We start from the raw sequence: 20027 nt of genomic DNA, 5'->3' as shown, positions 1-20027 counted from the left end.
GAGGGATTTGTCTTTGGGTATGTTAGTGGGCAAACCCGGGCATGTCACAGGGGAGCGTCCAGGCTCTGGCAAGGGCAGGGGGTGGTGATGCTTCACATACATAACAATGCATCTCCACCCACACTAAACAGTGCAGAATGGTGGGACTCACTGGCACTGTGGCCACATGTTGAATCATAGCTGCAGATGCTTCCATGTCAGGAAACGGCGGCTCTGCCTGTCAGGAGTGGTTCAACAGGAAATAGTGCGTCACGCGGTTTAAAATCTTTGCTTGTTATTTAATTTGGTTGGTGGACTTCCAGCTGATACCTGTGCACAGTACGGTGGCTCAGACAACGACAGCGACTGTCAGTGACACCCGTATTGGGTAATTATGCCGTCTTAATGTTAGAATTGATCCCTGGTAACCTCAGCAGAACGACATGTGTCCCATTTCATCCAGTTCACCCTCCCTGCCAGCTTCTCCTCTTTGACTGCTGCTTTTTGAACAACAGCCTTGTGTCTCCAGATGAAATATTCAGGCTCCCAGTAATCTGAGCAGTCCGGTGCAGTCCACCTGCTGCTGGTGCAGGCTATCTTAAACCTGATCTTGAGGGAAACCTGAGACTGTGTGCCACGCTTTGGGTGTAACAGAGCTGGCAGCAGTGTCTCAGTCCTTCAATGTGCTGCTGACGTGGTGTCAGATGATCTGAAAGCACAAGTGCAAAATGCTGAGTCTGTAACTTAGTGTGATTTTCTTCCCAGAGTTTGCTGCTTCTTTGCCACAGGGTTTTTATTATCTTTGACATGTTGACAGCAAATTAATTACGGGTTTTGTTATCGCTGGTTTTAGACCACGGATCACAAATGTAGAAGCCACATGAACAGAGGATCCCACCGGTTACAGTAACAGCTTAGTTCACAGAGATATCCTGTTTTCAGGCGTCTTATGAACATTAAATGTACTTTTTGAGATGACTGATGTTTGACCTACCTGCCCAAATGGTCTCAGTAACAACAGCAGGTTGAACTCTCTGAGCTTGATGTTATTTAGCAATACTATCGTTTGTTTTCAGCTACAACAGCAGTAGACAGTACAGTGTCTGTCTGGTACACAGACTAGCCAAAAGGGGAGATAAGGAGGAACGTTTTCAGGAGCCCAGCTGCGAAAGGGTGTGATTCTGCTCTCACTTTAATTTTGAAAGACTTTTTTGCAATCTGCTGGATCTTCTCATTGGGCTTAAACACGGTTAAACAGGCATTTGGTTCACACCTTCTTCTTCAGAGAGCATGGAGCTCACAGGTGTTTCAGACGTTTGTCGTCCAGCGATGAAACTGTCAGACTGTCAGCAACTGGATTTCGCAATATACTCTGATAGAAGGCATAATTAGTGACTTGTTACAAGGGAAATTGACATGTATCGTAATGTTTCAGTGCCTGAGGAGTTTTGGATTTCAGCCTGGAGAGAGACTCCGGGAATCGACTTTCATTTCAAAGACAGAAAAATGGGAGCGCAGTCTGACATGAAGTGCGTCCGTGTGAGGGCAAACTCTGTGCATGTGAGTGTAAGCGGCTGAATCAGGGGGGTTGATGACTGGATGCATAGCCGCATCTCCTCTTTAATAACCTCTCTTTGTGTCTCTGCTCCCCACCTACGGCTGTCAGTAGTGGTGACACTCCCTCGTCAGGAATGACCCTGTGTTGAGGCTCACACTATAAATCTCCGTGACGTCTTAATAACACCTTTATGTCTCTTATGGCTGCCGGAACAAATGCAGAAATATCTCTGCTGTGCTCACCGCTCTCAGACAGAAGCTCCCTGTCTTGCCTTTCAATGTGATTCACCAGAACGGCAGAACAATATTGCCAATCTCTCTGCCATCCCCGGTGGAGGCCTGCTTTTGAAAAACACAGCAGAGAGATGATGTGTGTTTCTCTTTCCATTAAAAAGAGTGCTGTTATTCAGTGTATTTATTAGCACTGCGGACACACAGCCTGTGCCGCCCTGTCCCGTATGCCACCCAGTCCCCCGGGGTCTCCTGTGACGTGTTGCACCCACACTGCCCTCCTGCACCACGTGGCTCACATCACACTCCGAAACCCATTTTGGTGGGCAGTTCGAGCTGCAAAGCTTACAAAAGAAAGAGAGAGAGAGAGAGAGAGGGAGCGAGCATACACTAACACACCTCCTTCTCTCTGACACACACACACACACACCTCCCTCCCTCAGTGTTTAGATGAAAGCCCTGGCAGTGGTGAACTTTTTCCCTGACTGACAGGAACTTCTCGCGCTGTGAGCTGACAGATTAAGTCGCTTCGGATCCATTACAAGTCTGCAGCTATGGGACCTCTGCAGCTATGTTAGATAACAAACTCTCCAGTCGCTCATTTTCAACTTTTATAACGTTGCCGAGTCTTGCGCGATGGAGCCCGGAGCGGGACGAGGCGGCTGGATCGTCGGCGCGCTTTGGAGACCGAGGTTTGCTCTTTTACTGCCTTATTTTACGGTGTTGTTTCTTTCTTCCTTCCCTGGTCCAGGTCTTAATTTTCTGCTGAAGCCGTTTGATTGACTACTTTGCTTTCTTACCATGCACGTGCGTTGATGCGGCCGCGAGTGGGCACGTTTTTACGCACCTTTTACGCAAAATTGAACCCGCTGCTGAGGAAGATCACACATTTATAGGCACTGCTGTCACATTGATACGATTACAATATAACATTGTGATCTTCTCTCGTGATAATTAAGTGGCTCATTATTTATATATTCCCTAAAATGTGTCTTTTTACTCATTTGTTAACCATCTAAAAAGCAGGCCCCTGTGGCGCACATCTTCAGGTGTGATGGCTGAAACGGTCACATGGTTACATGTATTGACAAATTGGGCTGACTAATTTGATACTGTGTAACCAGACTGTAAAATGTACGCATGGGATGACGTCCGCCAGTCCGGCCCGAGGCGGGATTTCATTGTCAGTAATTGCATTCTAACTCAGCTTAAAGAATAAACTCATAAACGGATTACAGACTGAGGAGGAATGTTTCAATATTGGCCCCTGAACTGGGCTTTACATCTGGCAGCGCCTGTGGTTACTAATCTTAAAAGAGAAACAGAGTGATTGACAGTATGAATAGGCTTTACCCCACTTTCTCTATTAAGAGTTTTATGGTAAAGGCCATATAAAACTGGGTTCAGTCTCTCTGAGCCCCAACGCCTGTCAGAAAACATATTTTAGATATAATACATTTAAGAGAAATGGGACTGAAAGAGAGGGCCAGGGGCCACAGAGCAAGTGAAAGCTAAGATGTGCACACGCTAGGCCCGCCCTACACTTAAGTAAGACTTCCACGGCCACAAGTAGCTCAGGTATTAGTTGCGGTTTAGCCTTCAGGACTTCAAAAGACACTCCTCATGACTATTCCGAACTGTCAAAACATGTCCATAAAACCTAACCCAGCCTGGAGAAGGCCCCGTTCTCGCTGCTACCTACACAGTGACCCTCACTGCTGGATGTTGGCCGACCTTTGTTGACCTCTGCAGGGTGGCTGGGTTTCTCCCAGACTGAAACCTACCAGAGGTGGGATTTCAATAAAACTGGCGGAAATGCCTCTCTCTGCCGGCTTTCCCTGCAGGAAGCAGCAGAACTGTGATCTAAACTTGGAAAGTGACGAAAGGACGCGGACAGGAACTCCAGACATTTCCCAGATATGCTGCCGGCTGGGCTTCATTGTTCTGTTGACACCATTAATTGCTGGAAATGGGTCACGGTGGGCTTCACCTAAAGTGATGTAGTTTTGGGGGAAGACATTTTAATCAGAAGAGAAAGATCTTCACAGACTGTTTTTTTAATACCTAAATTAACTGAATAAATCAACTGACCTTAAAGAACAACACCATTTCCTTCTGTTTTACTTGATTTATATGTGGCGGACCCTGCCGCCTTTCTAGCTTCAAACTGTTTTTTGAGGACCTTATTTTCCTGAGAGAAAAAATTAAAATCAAAAGAGTTTGAATTTCTACTTCAAAACTACATAGTCCCCCTTTAATTTCTGAAAATGGGTCAGTGGGATTCATTTATTTACTCACTCATAGGAAATCATTCAAATATCTCATGCTTGGTAGATTACTGTGTAGTGTCCTTCCAATATTTAACCCAGTTTAGTTACTGACATATTTCCCACACGGCTCTATTTTGGTTGAATCCCATGATCCAAATTTCTCAGAGCCCTGTGGGTATCTTAGTCATTCATTTCACAGACAACAAGACGTGTTGTCTAACACGTTACTCACATAAACAGTCACCTGTCTGCCAACTAGTATTGATACAAGTGTTCGTCTCAACAACGTGTTCCTGAGTCATTGCGGCGTTTACAGCGATCAGACTCTCGTAGTTACAGCTCAGAGTATCAGGTGATGCCGTATAATGAAACCTGCAACATGTCAGTGCAGCACTGCCAGGCTCATAAAAATGCCTGTGGCAGGAGCGACAAACAGTTGTTTTTTGATGCTCTCCGAAGTTTACGTCTTCATTCTCTGATGCCTTACATAATGGGGCTGATTGCATATTTATGTGGCCCTCAGTGAAACTGCAAATGATAGCCTTGGTGTATTGCAGTTTCGCTCTGTCTTTCGCCATGTGCACAGATGTGTGTGTGTGTGTGTGTGTGAGTGTTGGCTGGTGCACCTCCGTGATGACGTAGTGCTTGTGGAAATAAGGATAAGCAGAAACACACAGGCTTCCTGTCACACAGGCAGAGTCCTGGCTTCTCAGTTTGTTTTGTGGTGATAAATAACTGATGTTTTATTTGTGTATTTTAAGCCTTTTAGCCTGTATATTTAACCTTAGTCTCATCCTGATCTTAGTGTCTGTTGGGTTTATTTGTACTCATGATCTAATGCTTTTTCTTGGGGTTATATCAGTGTCGTGCAAAATCACATCTATGCTCCCGTTGCTCCTGTTCTCAGAGGTTTCTGTCAGAGCACCACACTGTGGTGGACAAAAGTCTTACAGCTACTTGGTGAATTATGGACCTGAAAATAGAAGCAGAATAAAATGTACCTCCCTGGTCTCTGTTTTGGAGCTCTCATTTTAAAGGTGCAGTGAAAAGGGTAACTGAGGACAACACATATTTTGATTTGCCATGTAAATGTTTGCAGGTCAATTTTTTACGAGGATTAATGTGCGTACATTAATATCTCCTCATATCCTACATGTCGTGTGTTTGTTCCTCAGGATGCGTGTCTGAAATCGGACAGACTGGGGTCAGTCATGGAGCCTGAGCTGAACTGCAGCTCCCAGTGTGATTCCTCACTCTGCTTCATCCACTCAGGGGTCAACAGGCAGGAGGGCCTCGACATTCTGCAGAGACTATGCAGCCTCAGCACGGTAATCACACACATGCACACGCATGCAAGTAGACAGAGATGCTCAAACTATGCAAGTCCAGCGATAGTATATAAATATACCACTTACATACTGTGTGCATGTAAATACTCATACATGGAAATGCTAGTGCAAGCATACATATATTTACCGTAAATACAATTTATTTATACTGTATATGTATAATACACACAATCGGCTGTTCCAATCAGTACAGACTTATGGCCGTCTCATACGTGCAGACATGTTGGCAGAGATAGGTTGATGAAGTCGGGCATGGCTGACCAACAGGATATTTTTGGCCCTCCAAAAGGTTAAAGGGTAAAAATATTTACTATACAATCTAAATATAGATATTTCAATTAAATATGTAGCCTATAATTTTGACAGTTAATCTAACAAACTAATCATGTGAAAGGCTCAAGAATAAATTTTATACAGAATTTACATTTAAAAAAATGTGTTTTAAAGTTCCCAGTCGCAGTTATTGTCTTTGTTTTTTTGTCACTGCCTTTTCTAAACCCACGCATATAGCAAATGTATTTACCACTTGAGGAATCTGGACATAGTTCATACTGGCACTGACTTGTGAGGCTATGTTTAGTATCTCAGTCACTGGTGCCTTTAAGAGAAGAATGAGCGAAGCCCAGCAACATGAGGCGGGCACAGGAAATAGAAGCTAAAGTAGTTTAACACTGTGACAGAGAACACATACATCCTCTGTCAGTCTCCGCTCCTCTGCCTGTTACACCACATTGAAGCGAGGTGAGTTATCGCTTTGATTTCCTTCGAGCTTCATGATGCTAATTTATGCATGCACCCATCTTAAAATGCAGATATAATCGTCACCTAAGGGGAAAGGAACAGTGCGAGCACTGTGTTTGCTTTGTTATGGTAATGGCTATGTGACAAGATTGTATTTTAATGTTCAGTTTTATTTTGTTTTAATGTCCTAATACTTTCTCTTCATTATTCTCTGTTGAACTCAGTAGACTTGAGAACTGTTCTGCTAAAATGAAATGTGCTGTGATGAAATTTAACACCATGCATTTGTTACTATTTGTGGACATAGGCGGATCACAAGGCACAACTGTTTCTAAACAGTATAGTGTAAAGAAGTATAGTGTAAAGAAAAAAAAAAAGGGACTGGAGCCAGTTGATTCCATAAGGTCCCACCTGCTTCTCTTTCTGGATGTGTTCCCAGATATGGCTACTGCTGGCAGTGTGCTGTCTGAGGAGCAGCTTCTTTGCCCCATCTGTCTGGATATGTTCAACCAGCCCGTCTCTACTCCCTGTGGGCACAACTTCTGCAGGGACTGCATACAAGGATACTGGCATACTGCTAATCTGTCGCAGTGCCCGGTATGCAAGCAGAAGTTCTACAGGAGGCCCGAGCTCAAAGTTAACACCTTCATATCCGAGTTGGCGTCTCAGTTCAAGAAGTCGTTGGTAAAGGAAGACGAAAATGATGCCAGTTCTGTTGACCAATATTCCGGCCATAAAGGGGGCGTTTCGTGTGATGTGTGTGTTGGAAAGAGAGTCAGGGCTCTTAAATCCTGCCAGGACTGCTTGGCCTCCTTCTGTGAGACTCACCTGGAGCCCCATCATGTTCTAGGCACCTTCAAGAAACACCACCTGATTGATCCCGTGATGAACATGCAAGACAGAGTGTGTAAGAAACACGAGAAAATCCTGGACAGGTTCTGTAACACCGACCAGATGTATGTGTGCCAAATCTGCGTCAAGAAAGAGCACAGTGCTCATCACACTGTGCCTATAGAGGATGAGAGTAGAAACAAGAGAGCTCAAATTGGAAGGATAAATGCAGAGGTGGGAGAAATGATCAACGTCAGACTGCAGAAAATCAGCAAAATCAATCACACCGTTCAGCTCAGCAGGGGAAACACGGAAAGAGAGATTGAGGAGAGTTCACAAGTCTTCAACAAACTGCTCCTACTTGTCCAGAGAGCGCATACTGAGGTGGTGGAGGTGATCACTGAAAAGCAGACGCAAGTTGAAAGCAGGGCCAAAGCCCTCATCACGGAGCTGGAGCAGGAGATTGACGAGCTGAGGCAGAGAAATGCTGAGCTGGAGCAGCTCTGCGACACAAAGGACGACCTCTACCTTCTCCAGAGCTTTCCAGCTGTCTCCACACTGCCGGCCACCAAAGACTGGTCAGACACCTGTGCAGAGAGTGCTGTGTATGTCGGCACGATGAGGAGAGCTCTCAGGAGAGCAGTGTGTCAGTTGGAGGAGGCGGTAAAAGCTGAGGTGAAGAGGCTTTGCGTAACCGAATTTCAGAGGGCTCAGCAGTGTGCTGTGGATGTGACTTTGGACCCCGACACGGCTCATCCCAAACTGGTGCTGTCTGAGAACAAGAAACAGGTCTTTCATTGTGACATAGCGCTGAGCCTCCCGAACAACCCGGAGAGATTCTACCCAGGTGTCAGCGTTTTGGGAAAGGAGGGTTTCTCCTCTGGCAGGTTCTACTATGAGGTCCTGGTGAAAGGGAAGACAGAGTGGGATATTGGAGTTGGCCTCGAATCCGTCAACAGAAAAGGGGGAAATATGCTGAACCCTGAAAGTGGCTACTGGGCCCTGGGGATGAGAAAGGACAACAGCTACTGGGTCCTCGGCACCACTCCCGTATGTGTGCCGCTGGTCGAGAATCCCCAGAGAGTCGGCGTGTATGTGGATATGGAGTGGGGGCAGGTTTCCTTCTACAACGTGGACGCTGCTAGTCATATCTATTCCTTTACTGGATACTCGTTCAATGAAAGACTTTTCCCCTACTTTAACCCCCGCCGGAATCATTGTGGGGTCAACTCTGCTCCTCTGGTCATCTCATCCGTCAATGCTGCAGCATGATCCGATATCGCTTTGTTGTTCCTCGTTACATTTCAACTGACCATTCATGTTTTTGTCTCGCAACTTGGGGAAGAGACTGAAAAAATATGCACATAGGTGAAGATAGTCTTTCAAACACATCTGTAGTGCTGTGTCTATTTGAACCCGATCATCGTCCATCAGCCCATCACTAACCACCGCAACTTGTAGACGTTGTTGCTTTTTGCTGATTGGTAAAGACAGTCCTGGTTGTGTCGCGACATCACCAACATGCCGATATCGTATAAACACAGTGTCCAAAATCTGTCAACATTTAATCTCTTTCTATTGCTTGACTGTTTTCAACTATTTTATTATTTCTCATTTTCAGTTTTCTCAGTTAGCAGAGGTCTAGCCTGATGTGTGTTGTTGTTTGCCTGAATAAAGACTGCTTAATCATCTGAATCCTGTACATCTTTTTATTTCATCCATCATTTACAGAACACATAAAACAATAACCAAATTATGCACATGCTTGTAAGTTACAATCTGTGATACTTAAGGATTAATTTTAAGAGGTCTGCATGTGCATTTGTGTGTGTGCAGGTAGCAGTGGAGCTCCCGAGGCGCTCTCTCTCTCCGGTGTTAAGTGCTGTGGTGTGGACGCTTCTCTCCTGTGGCATCCTGCTGGCTTTCTGCTTCCTCCTCTTCACCCTGCGCTTCAAAAACAACAGGTAGACTACAAAGGGAAACACGTAGGTTCACATTAAAGAGCTTTCTTCAGAAATTAATGAATCAGTTGTATTTTTGCATGTTTTGCCTCATCAGGATAGTGAAGATGTCCAGTCCCAACCTGAATGTCTTGACTCTCTTTGGAAGCTTCCTCACCTACAGCAGCGGCTTCCTGTTTGCCGTTGATGAAGGAACACACTCACAAGGTGGAGCATCTACAGCTGTGCTACAAGTAAGCCACAGTCTCCTTCAACCCCCCATTATATTGTTGGATAAATGTTGGATAGTTATGCAGAGCTGTCTCCTACAGGCTCGGGTCTGGACTCTTTGTGTGGGCAGTACCCTGGTGTTTGGCCCAATTTTGGGGAAAACATGGAGACTGTACAGAGTGTTCACCCAGCGAGTGCCTGACAAGAGAGTGGTAAGCATGCTCCAGTGCTGTATTGGGTTTATTTTTGTCTTCCAGTTGCTTCAGGATGCATCGATTATATTTTAAATGGGTGTTCAGAGGACATTTTTGTTTCTCTGATTCTGGGTGGTATTTTTACACAGACTTATTTTGAGGGGGGTTTTATTTGAATAAAATAGCAGAGGGTGATGCATGGCAAACATCTTAAGGCTGTGGGATCAGGTATTTTTTGTTACTGCTGATATTTATAACCTTCGTAGTCAATATGTATATGTATCTTAAAATAAAATTATAGTTATCTTCATATCGCATCCACTTATACCATATTTTTGATCTTGCTTGTTTGTGCATCAGTTTCTTTAATTGCGAGTAAGATATCTAGAAATCTGGAAATTTGGCCAATGGCAGTGGTCAAATTATTATTGTGTAGTCAGTGTAATGGATTCAGGAAATTTTGCATAAAATGTCTTACCATTATTAAAGGTCCCATATTGTAGAAAGTGAGATTTCCATGGAATTTTCATTATGAAGCAAGTCTAAGTGCTATATAAAAAAGAATTTAAATGCTCAATCCACAGTGAAATGCAAACAGCCCATATTCAGAAGCTGTGCCTGTAAAAATGAGCCGTCAGGACCTCTGTATGGTTGCGATGTCACAAACGACTATACAGTCACTGCCCACAGCCAAGCCCCTGCAACAAACGCAAAAACACTTGCAGAGCTAATGGGGTTATACCATGGGCGGTGCCTGCTCAGGCCTGTGTGAGCTGACCAATCAGGGCAGACTGGGGTTTTTGGCATTAAAGAGACAGGCACTAAAACGGAGCGTTCAGACAGAGGGTGGATAGAGGTGCTGCAGCAGAGAACAATGTGGGGTTTTTTTTAAGAATAAAACATTCAAACTTCTTTCAGCAGACCCCTAAAGTAAAATTATGAACCTTATGATGAACACAATATGGGAGCATTAACATTTTTTGAAGATTATTTTTTCAAAAGCTAAATAAAACTAATTTATTTTTGTACCTGTATGACATTGATGCAACTCTATTTTCCATCTCAGATCATCCGAGACATCCAGCTGATGGGCCTGGTGGCTCTGTTGATCCTGGTGGACATGCTGGTTCTCACAGCCTGGAACCTCACAGACCCCATCAAGTGTTCACGATCTGTTGGCGCTGTTGTCAAGGTAGAACATTATGTTTGATATTGGGCTGGAAAGCAAGTTGTTAAACTTTGGTTTTGTTTGATTACAGTGTGAGGATTACAATATAAAGCACAAGAAACTCCCTCATCATCTTTTTAATGCAATGAGTTATAGACAAGTTGGTGGTTTCAACTGGTTGACACTATTTGATTTTGATTTTTCCTGATTTAGGTGGTGGAAAGAGACGTTTCATACTCTTTGTCTCAGCTGGACACCTGTTCCTCTGTATACTCAACTATGTGGGTTGTCATCATTGCTGTACAGAAGGTCAGTAAACTCTGTTCTGTTGAAATGCAATGATAGAATACTGTTATAATAAGCTGTGTTGAGTTCCTTTGTTGTTATGGTAAAAGGATTTGTTCATTTAGATTTTATTTCATGTATCTCTTTATTTAGAAAAGACAAACTGCATCTCCTGTACTTACTGGAGTCTGACAGACCACAACATTTTCCTTGTCCTTTGTCTTTACTTTGTGCCTGCATTTCTCTTGTAGGGTTGTCTTCTCCTCTACGGGACTTATCTAGCTGGGCTTACAAGCAATGTCAGCCACCCTCCTGTCAACCAGTCTCCTACCATCATAACAATGGTGACTCTGGTCACACTTTCCTCTGCAGTGGCCGTCCCGGTGTCTATCTTCCTGCAGGCCTGGCCCAACCTCGTCTACAGCACCGTGGCTGGAGCCATTCTCATCTGCACTCTGGCTACCAACTGCATGCTCTTTGTGCCTCAGGTAGGAGTAAAACGACTCGTGATATACATACAAGATGCATGAAAAAGATGTCTAGTTGCAAAGGTCTGGAAAAAAGCACAGGATTCCTTTTTTTTAACTTTGGAAACAACTCTGACATCTGCTTTTTTCCGGTGAAGACACAGACACTTTCGTAGGGGCAAAAGCAACAGAAAGCCCTTTTTTTCTGGCAGAACTGCCATCTGATCATAGGACAGCATGTCTGGAGACCAGCATTAAAAACAGACGGACCGTCAGTCAGACAGGCAGAAACTGCAGATGGAGAGACATATGACAGAATCATGAATAAGAGATGCGTGAATGAGACGACTTTCTCTTTTTGTTTTGACACAAGTAGTAAATCATGTGAGTGACTGTGGTGCCCACACCTCCGTTTTCCATATGCGTGTCAGTTTGCCATGTCTATCAGTGGAGTGTGACTCACACAGAAGGTGTTTATGACTCAAAATTACGTAGGCCGTTGCAACCAGGTTTATGACTCTCTTAAGTGTCTGGCAGCGGGTTTGTGTTACAATAAAGGAATGCATCACCAGTGGAAAGGAAGGAAATAGTTGCGCTGTGAGCAATACGCTCAAACACACCTGGTCAAGAGGTCCCGCATCAAATGGCCGTGGTGACATTTACTACCACAGTGCCTAATGTCCTGCATTGTTTTACTCACCCACTGCAGCTGACCCAGTGGCGGCAGTTTGAAGAGGATCAGAACAACCCAAGTCAGATGGCCAAGTACTTCAGCAGCCCCAGTAAGAGCCAGCCGTCAGTGTACAGCCAGGATGAGGTCTACTACCTGCTGGGGGAGAACAGCTCCATGAAAAAACTCCTTAATGAGGTACTGCATTGTTTTTCTCACAAAATATACTATACAATAAGGAAACCTTGTAGAATATTAGATACAATTCCGACAAACGCTTTTCTGATAATTTTACGATGCAGATATGTGTTCTAATTGGATGTCACTGATCTACGGTACCTTTCTCCTTCATTTTAGTCCTTGTGTAAAGAATAATAGTTACCTTGTGTTCCTACCTTTGGCCTTTTGTAGCACAGTTTTCTTTTACTTTATATACTGTGTAATATGAACATGTGTAAGCAAGGGGAATAAGAAATATCAGCCAGATTCACTCTCCTGCAACTGAAAATGAATATGCTTTAGGCATATTTTCCGATTTATAAAAGGCTTTCGTAAACATAGATCATTTTGCTTATGAAGTCATGATAGTATGGCTTCAATGGACTGACCTAAAAGTAACTCCCTTGTATTACTAATCACAAATAATTTGTGTATTTTAAATGGATGGACGTCGCCTCCGCTGACATCGAGGTCCTTCTGATTATTTTTAACCACACGAATGTTCTGCAGCGATGTGCACAAGAACCCAGAAAATCTGATCAAACTTGCATGCTTGGTGTGGGAAAGGCTTTTAAATTATCATTTCTCAAGAATTCACCAACAACGCGCTCAAAAGTTTCCCGGCCGACTACTCACACATATTCTCTGTATGTCTCAAGATATTTAACCCTGTGTTTGTCGTGACTATTTCCAGAAAAATGCTGTGATCGACAGTCTGCAGGAGCAGGTGAGCAACGCCAAGGATAAACTCCTGCGCCTCATGTCAGCCAGCCAACCCCCTGAGGACATGGACTCCTCCAACACCAACCTCAACTCCTCCTCCACTCAGACCACAGAGCTTCAGTCCGACGGTCCGTCTTTATCGTCTCTACCTCCGCGAGAAATTAAATCCAGACTCTCACTGCCTTATCCCTCCCCTCACCTCAGCTCTGCGGCCGTTTCAGCTCCTGCAGTTGCACCGTCCTCTGAGCCTCCCTCTGCCCAAAACTCCTCAAACCCTGTAGCTGCTTCCTCTCCTCTCCCCGATGACATTTATACAGGTGGAAACCAAAGAGGCGTCTCTGGGACTGACCCAACAGGCAGAGACGCAGCAGAGTCCAGCACAGGAGAGGATCTCAAGCAGTCTCTCCAGTCCCCTGGCGTACTCAGGACAGCAGAGGAGACAGTCCACTTTGTCACTTCTCTACAATCCCGTAGAGCATTAAACCCCTTTCAAGTTGAGACTTTCAACAATCAGAGAGGCCTAATATCCCCTCTGGAAACAAATGCCAGACCGACTGGTTTTGTCAGCAGCGAGCAGTTGCAGGAGATCCTCCAGGAGCTGAGCGTGGATGCGGTCTTGGAGACCGCACTTCGATCTCCGGGACAGACGTCCAGAAGGCCCTCTCAGCTAACCTCCGCACTTTCGCCTCTCTCCCTGCGGACACCCTGCTCCCCTCACCCTCCACCCGTTCTCTTCCGCTACCCCAGCATCTCCCCTTATGCGATGAGGAAACGTCGGCCTCCCTTTCACTCCTCCAGGAGAGGCCTGGCCTGCTTCTACACAGGTTCAGAGGCTGCCGGTTGTGGGAGGATAAGGGAAAACTGTGAACACCAAAATCCAGGCAGGCACCCTGATGGGGTCACTGCGGACGGCGCCCTCCTCCAGGCTCACAACACCGACCTGGAGCTGGAGGAGGAAGAGGAGGATGCGGAAGGGAATGAAGTGATAAGAAAATGTCGGCGGTGTGTTTCAAGGTCCCACAGGTGTTCAGTGTTGCCCTGTGCTGAACGCCACACAGCTCCAGCTGATGTGGAGGCGGGTGGTGATAACAAGCAGCACCGTAGACACATAAGAGACTCATGTGGGTCCTGGGACTCTGATTCTAGCAGCTCAACAGACTACTGTTACTATCACCGTCCCTACTGTGACTCCTGCCGGCAGCGAGGCTCTCTCCTTTCCTCAGACAGCTCCTCAGACTCCTCTGACAGCGAGTACGAAGGCTATACCAGCCTGTACCGCCCCTCACACCCTGTGGTGTTCAAAGAAGACATCAAACCAACCTTTGTGTGAGCACAGGTTCACTGCACTTTACATGCTCATCCATGTCCACCTCTTGTATTCATTTCCCAAGAAATATTGTACAAAGTTAGCTTTGAGGATAAAGCATGAAGTTCATTGTGCATCGATAATGGGAGATCATATGACTGTAGCCTCAATGCGAACATTTTTTGCATTCTGTATGAAAAGACTGTTGGTATTCTTGAATATTGAATCATGAGGAGAAGTAGTTTTTTTTTTTTACTTATGAGACAATCAGACTTTTTTGTAGCTCAAAGCACAATGCTTTTTACTTTTTGATATTACTTATGGCATTATTTGTATATTTTTGCTGTAAAATGGAAACTCTTACGTTCCAAAAATGTCTAAGTCTGACACTGAGATTGAACCCAGACAGCAAAGATAAGGGCTGTTACAGAACAGTTCAGATGTACAGTATGCTGTGCAAATGCTGTATTTATTTGATTATTTATTAGTGGATGTTTTGTTGTACAGAACTACTTTCTGTCTCCTTTTTAAGTTTTTACACTGTCAAACACATTCCTTAAAATGTCGCTCTTCCATTTTATCTGTGTTTCGCCTTCATTTTCAGATCTCCCTAGTGCAGGGGTGCCCAAACCTTTTCCCCCTGGAGGACCAAAACTAAAATGTAATGGTGGACTATAGGCTGAAAGCAAACATCTATTGTGTTAAGATGCAAAATGGTTATATACGGAAGCCGTGAGAGGCTTCTATACAAGTGACAAGTGGGAAACAAAATTCTGGCGACCCATTTTTTAAGTTTGATTATGAAATATGTGAGAAAATGTTTGCCCTGATGCTGACATAAAAAAGAAGACTGATAATGATAACTAGGGATCAGTTATCACTTGTATAGCACTTTCATAATACTAATTCATTCATTAATTTGTCTCAGTATTATTGATTATTGTCCTGACTCATTAAGACTATTTGACATGCAAAAGTCAAGGTGATCTTGAAATATGGCCCCATGTCCTTTCAGATTGTCACTTTTAATCATCGTTTCAGTCACTGATCAATTGGGAAGTGGGGAAATGATAATGATTTATCCAGTTCTTTACGTGTTAAGGAATTGGAGCCATGAACAGACAGAAGGTGTACAAGCCTCTGGCTTCATGTAGGGCCGCTGCTAACCTGCTATGGGGCCACAGGGTGAAAGTGAGCAGCTCTCGAACCCCCTCACTGTCATTCCTCCCGCCCGTTTTGCCGACAAAGCTGTATTTCTATCCTTGAACACTACAGTGCCCCGGGTTTTATCTGTATGCCAGTATGTTATTTATGACTTTGGATAATGAGCGTGCAAGCATAACATTAACTGAAATACTAACTGTAGATTTTGACCGAATACTCCTCTGTAAGAGAATGCCTCGAGTTTTGGTGAAATTGCAGGAGTCCCTTCAACATTATTTCAGTTTGTATTGTACTTCAATCGCGCATAATCCCATCCAAATGTTGTCGTTCATCAAACGGACACAAAGTCATTGCTACACGGACAACACCTGGTAATCCAACCTCGCATTGATGTTACATGCGGTGTGAAACTTGACCTTCATTTGCCTTTTAATGAAAACAGCAACATCCTCCCAGGATTAGAATATTCACCAATCATCTCTCTCATATGACTTCAGTCACCACCAGAACAGATTAGAGAGTTCAGGAGTTTTCATGATATCCCACAACACAGATAAAAAACAGTGCGCACTCCCCCTCTTTTTTAGATCTCTCTTTCCTGTCTTGGCCTCACTCTCCCTCCCACTATCTCCACTCCGTCTCTCAGTATTTTTTTTCCTTTGCTAATGGGAAAATGGGTGTTTGCCGGGGGAGGTGTCGCTCTATGAAGGGAAAAACAGTGTCTCACATTACTTTTGCTCTGCTGCCTGGTTTTTGAGATGCTACTGCTCTCTATTCTGCATATGGACCATTGAAGGGCAGCCTGGGAGAAACTCCCTTTGATACAGAGCATAACGGAGTATAAATAAACCACACAAAAGACAGAATACCAGCATCACTGCTGCGGGAGAAAAGAATCTCCTGCCAAGCTGGGACGAATAACCTGCATTCTGTTCAAGATGAGCAATTCTGGCATACTGAGGAATTTTGAGATAAAAATAGTTGTCGATCACATGTACATTTTGGTTTGTCAGCAGGATTACTCATAAACTACTGAAAGGATTTCCACAAAACTTGGATGGAGGATTGGTGTTTATCTGGAAAAGTGACTGATAACATCTTCAGATGGGGCGTTTTTCGACATTTGCATTAATCTCTCATGTAGTTGTGCTTGGATATTGATGAAAGAAATCAGGTGTGTTTAGGTGACTGTTATCAATGAGTGAGTACAAATCAGAACTACTGGACCTTGGGGGAGGTATGCACTCTACTGGGGGCCATTGTAGTTACAAACTGAATAACAGAGGGAGATTAGTTTCAGCTCAAGTGGTCTACAGTCACTGGAGAATCACAAAGGGTACCACTCGCTAATAAATCCTCTTTTGTAATGGGTTTACAAATTGTAACTAATGACTTTATTCACGGATGATAAATCATTTACTAATACTTTGATGTTCAGTTTAACATTTTTGGGTTGCCAAATTGTGAAAAATCCCTTTGACTAATTGCACTGTATGACCACTTACCTTGCAAAAGGACTGTAGACAAGGGGGATCGAGGATAAAGGTTCAATACGTATGAATTTCCCACTTGATGAATTCATACTCTTCAAATCTCTTTAGAGCAACTGCTAACTGCTGCTAATTGTATTCTGGTTATACTTCCAGGAGTGTAGCTGCTGGTAACTTGTTAGTTCAGTAAGCCATGCAGCAAGCCAGACTGCAAGGGGAGCGTTGGTGTTTACATGGCCAGCAAAGTAGCTTTGGAATCCATTTTTTGATGTTTTAAACTAAAATTCTTATATTTTGGACCTTATGATATTCACAGCTTTGCTTCAACAAGAAGGTTTTTCACAACCTGGCAACACAGAATGTAAACTATGGTGCAATGAATTAAGGTATTAGTGGGAAAGGAGGTAATACGGAAAACAAAACAAAGGCATAAATTATTTATCGATTTATCATTAATAAAGCAATTATGTGCAACATATTAATGATTTATAAAGAGCACCTTCCTTTAAAGTTTTGGGCAAACGGATATAAAGGATAAAAGGTGAAGAGGTCAAATGAACATGAAGGGAGAGTTGTGGTGACACATATGCACACACACACATTGCCACAATTTTAAAGTAATTAAATGGACGTGCCAGAGGGTTGCGTGTATAAAGAAGTGTGGCAGAGAGAGAGAGGATGGGTTTTGTGTGACTAACATAGCAACAGTGCTGCATGACCACCGTAGAGAGCCCCGGTGCTATGTGACAGCTGGGGCCATTTGAACTGACAGGCGGGTTTTGGAGCTCCATTGGCCGACGGAGTCATCAATCCTGGGAGCAGACCCGCCCATTGTCCCTGTCGCGGCATGGGAAAAAGCCTTTGAAGCCGTGAGGGCGGTGCCAGGAAAATTATGCCATGTGGTGCTCAAGAGCGGCGTTCTGATTGGACCACAGGAGCGCGATAAACGCCCATTTCTGAAGGATACCCCCTGTGATTGGCTAAATCGGCCACCCCAGATTCGCCGTTTGCGCGTTCACAGTTTTGCTATTCTTCCTCGCGGGTTACGTCAACAGCGTGAACCTCCTTCCACGAGAGCGGAGCCGTTCCCGTAACCCTTTACGGAAACGGTGTAGCTAACGTGCGCAGCGACAAAGACAGCGAGCCCGAAACCTATGGGGAAGGAATAAAAAAAGAAATTCAGTATCGTCGCACTCTTGTGCTTAAAGACCATCATTTTCGCTGGTCGGGGGTCTCAGCGAAGACACCGAAATTTGACGGCGGCTAGGGCGGATTCAGAGCGAGCGCTGAGCCTGAGAAGCCGTTGAGAAAGACTGTGGCAACTGGCAGATTTTCCGTTGGACGGTCTGTAGGCTAGTGTATAGCGAGGGAGCCGCCATGGCAGTCGGATCATTGAGCCTCCACATCGGGATATGAAGAGGAACTGCATGTGTCCCGAATTGTCAGGAAAGCGCCGCATTTACATTTGATCCGACCCGGATCGCCTCTCTTACCGCCTGATCTCAACCCTCTTCATCGGTGTGAAACTGATTCCGCATCCAGAAAGAAATCGCGATTGGTTTTAACCGGGGAGCCACAGGGAGAGGCCAGATTCATGACTATTTTAGCCGGAGACTTGTCTTCAAAGGCCCGCTGAGAGAAAACCTGGAGCACAAGGAGTAAATGATGCTGTGATCGGCCGTCGGTGGGAAAGAAAAGGGTAGTTTATTAGGTGAACACGAACTCGAGTGAAGGATCGTGGGGTAAAAGGGGGGGGGGGGGTCTCTATCTGCCTGTCTTTCTTGTGAATTTTAGTGTTATTCATTTACTGACATCCTTTTTGGATGAGAAGGTTCGGCGGATCGATCAGCCCCGCCGTTTAAGCAAGTCACAGTCTCCCGAGTCGAGAGAGAATCAAGGGGATCGGATCATGTCGGGTCGGCCCAGGACCACATCCTTCGCGGAGAGCTGCAAACCAGTGCCGCAGCCCTCCGCTTTCGGCAGCATGAAAGTCAGCAGTAAGTACAGCCCTGTTCTTCTGGAGCAGCCTACCTTTTCCTCTGCATGCACCAGGCCCAGTGTGGGCAAAATGTCTCCCCAAAATGTGTCAAGCGAGCATGACGTTAGCTCCGGATAGCCTTAGCCCTGTCATATATCTGTGTCACTCACTGAGATTGGACGGTGCTGAGTGACACGCGCACTCAGAGCACACTCACTCACTCGCAGACGCACACACACACACGCGCGCACACACACCGTTGCGCTCCGTCTGACGCGCCGCCCCGGCCGGGACCGGTCAGTCTGACCAGGGTTAGCAGGCCGCGCCGGGCAGGGCCGGGCCGGGCCAGGCCAGAGGAAGGTAGTGTTGGCACCGGCCCAGCCTCCTCCTTTAAGCGCAGATCCGCTGTGATTACTGTCCATTTGAATGCAGATTAGATCTGATAGCGGTGTTACTACATAGCGCCGAGCGTGTGCGTAACAGAGTTAAAGCGATAGGGCCGGTCTATTACGCAACTGTCAAAGCGGAAGGTGCGCCCATAGTTGAAACTGACGTGATCCTGGAGCAGGGCTGGTATGCTGATCCTGTCGGCTGAAGGCCGTGTCGAAATCAGACGTCGCGACGACTGGAGGGAGTGTGACAGAGTGTCCTGGTCATGGAGTGGCACCATGCCGGGGGCTGCTCATAGACTGACTGTAAGGGAGGAAGCACATGCGACTAGGCCTAAAGTTACCTGCAGAGCAAGAGAGCCTGGCAGTGTTGGTCCACACAGAACACATCTGTCTCTCATATTCCTGCTGTATATAATCTCTGCCACCGTTTCAGGACATGTCACACTCCCTCACCTTTCCACTTTCTGTTTTATGCCATATTTCCTGTCCTCCTCAGGCATTTTATCGCTGTGTATGTGTGTCACAGATAATACTAGTTCAAGTCATTAATGACTAATGACTGTCCTGGCTGAAGACATCTACTAGCTACAATCCTTTCTTATCTTCCAGGCAGGCATACATTAGGGTGTGTGTGAGGAAAAACTGAGGCTGTTAAGGAATGTTGGTGGCGCTTCGGGGCTGTGATGTGATCATGATGTGTGTTAGTGGGGTGAGGCCTGAGGCTGAGGCTCTCCTCTGGGCCTTGGCACTGAAAACCACTCAGTGGAAGGGGACACACACACACACACACACACACACACACACACACACACACACACACACACACACACACACACACGGAG

The 20027-nt window shown here is 45.2% G+C and overlaps 3 protein-coding genes and 1 long non-coding RNA gene across 7 annotated transcripts in view; 3 read left to right on the top strand and 1 right to left on the bottom strand.

Moving 5' to 3' along the window:
• The first annotated feature begins 2146 nt into the window (after positions 1–2146).
• Positions 2147–14741, top strand: gpr156 (G protein-coupled receptor 156). 2 transcript variants are annotated; one of them, XM_030427770.1, is made up of 10 exons: positions 2149–2459; positions 5213–5365; positions 8795–8922; positions 9017–9152; positions 9231–9341; positions 10390–10515; positions 10705–10800; positions 11028–11264; positions 11953–12111; positions 12827–14741. In XM_030427770.1, the coding sequence occupies exons 2-10, from the start codon at positions 5249–5251 to the stop codon at positions 14183–14185; spliced, it is 2469 nt and encodes an 822-aa protein (XP_030283630.1). In that variant the 5' UTR covers positions 2149–2459; positions 5213–5248; the 3' UTR covers positions 14186–14741. The 2 variants fall into 2 exon arrangements, with proteins under 2 accessions (XP_030283629.1, XP_030283630.1); XM_030427769.1 differs by having other exon boundaries at positions 2147–2459; positions 9017–9341.
• On the top strand, positions 5865–8653 carry LOC115587784 (E3 ubiquitin-protein ligase TRIM21-like). Its single transcript, XM_030427771.1, has 2 exons — positions 5865–6127; positions 6567–8653. The coding sequence occupies exon 2, from the start codon at positions 6569–6571 to the stop codon at positions 8228–8230; it is 1662 nt and encodes a 553-aa protein (XP_030283631.1). The 5' UTR covers positions 5865–6127; positions 6567–6568; the 3' UTR covers positions 8231–8653.
• On the bottom strand, positions 8654–19005 carry LOC115587787 (uncharacterized). 2 transcript variants are annotated; one of them, XR_003985172.1, is made up of 4 exons: positions 18847–19005; positions 11944–12072; positions 10353–10504; positions 8654–8907 (listed from the first exon to the last, which is right to left on the bottom strand). It is a non-coding gene; the product is annotated as an uncharacterized LOC115587787 (long non-coding RNA). The 2 variants fall into 2 exon arrangements; XR_003985171.1 differs by having other exon boundaries at positions 8654–8902.
• The window catches only part of gsk3ba (glycogen synthase kinase 3 beta, genome duplicate a), a 37116-nt gene continuing 34972 nt past the window's right edge, over positions 17884–20027 (top strand). Inside the window, exon 1 of one of the 2 annotated variants that reach the window (XM_030427772.1) lies at positions 17884–18812. In XM_030427772.1, coding sequence (XP_030283632.1) covers positions 18725–18812 — 88 coding nt within the window. In that variant the 5' untranslated portion in view covers positions 17884–18724. The remainder of the gene's footprint in view (positions 18813–20027) is intronic. The other variant, XM_030427773.1, reaches the window with a different exon arrangement.

The sequence above is a fragment of the Sparus aurata genome, chromosome 9, assembly GCF_900880675.1.
Source record: "Sparus aurata chromosome 9, fSpaAur1.1, whole genome shotgun sequence".
Classification (NCBI taxonomy): Eukaryota; Metazoa; Chordata; class Actinopteri; order Spariformes; family Sparidae; genus Sparus; species Sparus aurata.
The sequence above is the reverse complement of the archived record's forward strand: the minus strand, read 5'-3'. Positions and strand labels throughout refer to the sequence as shown.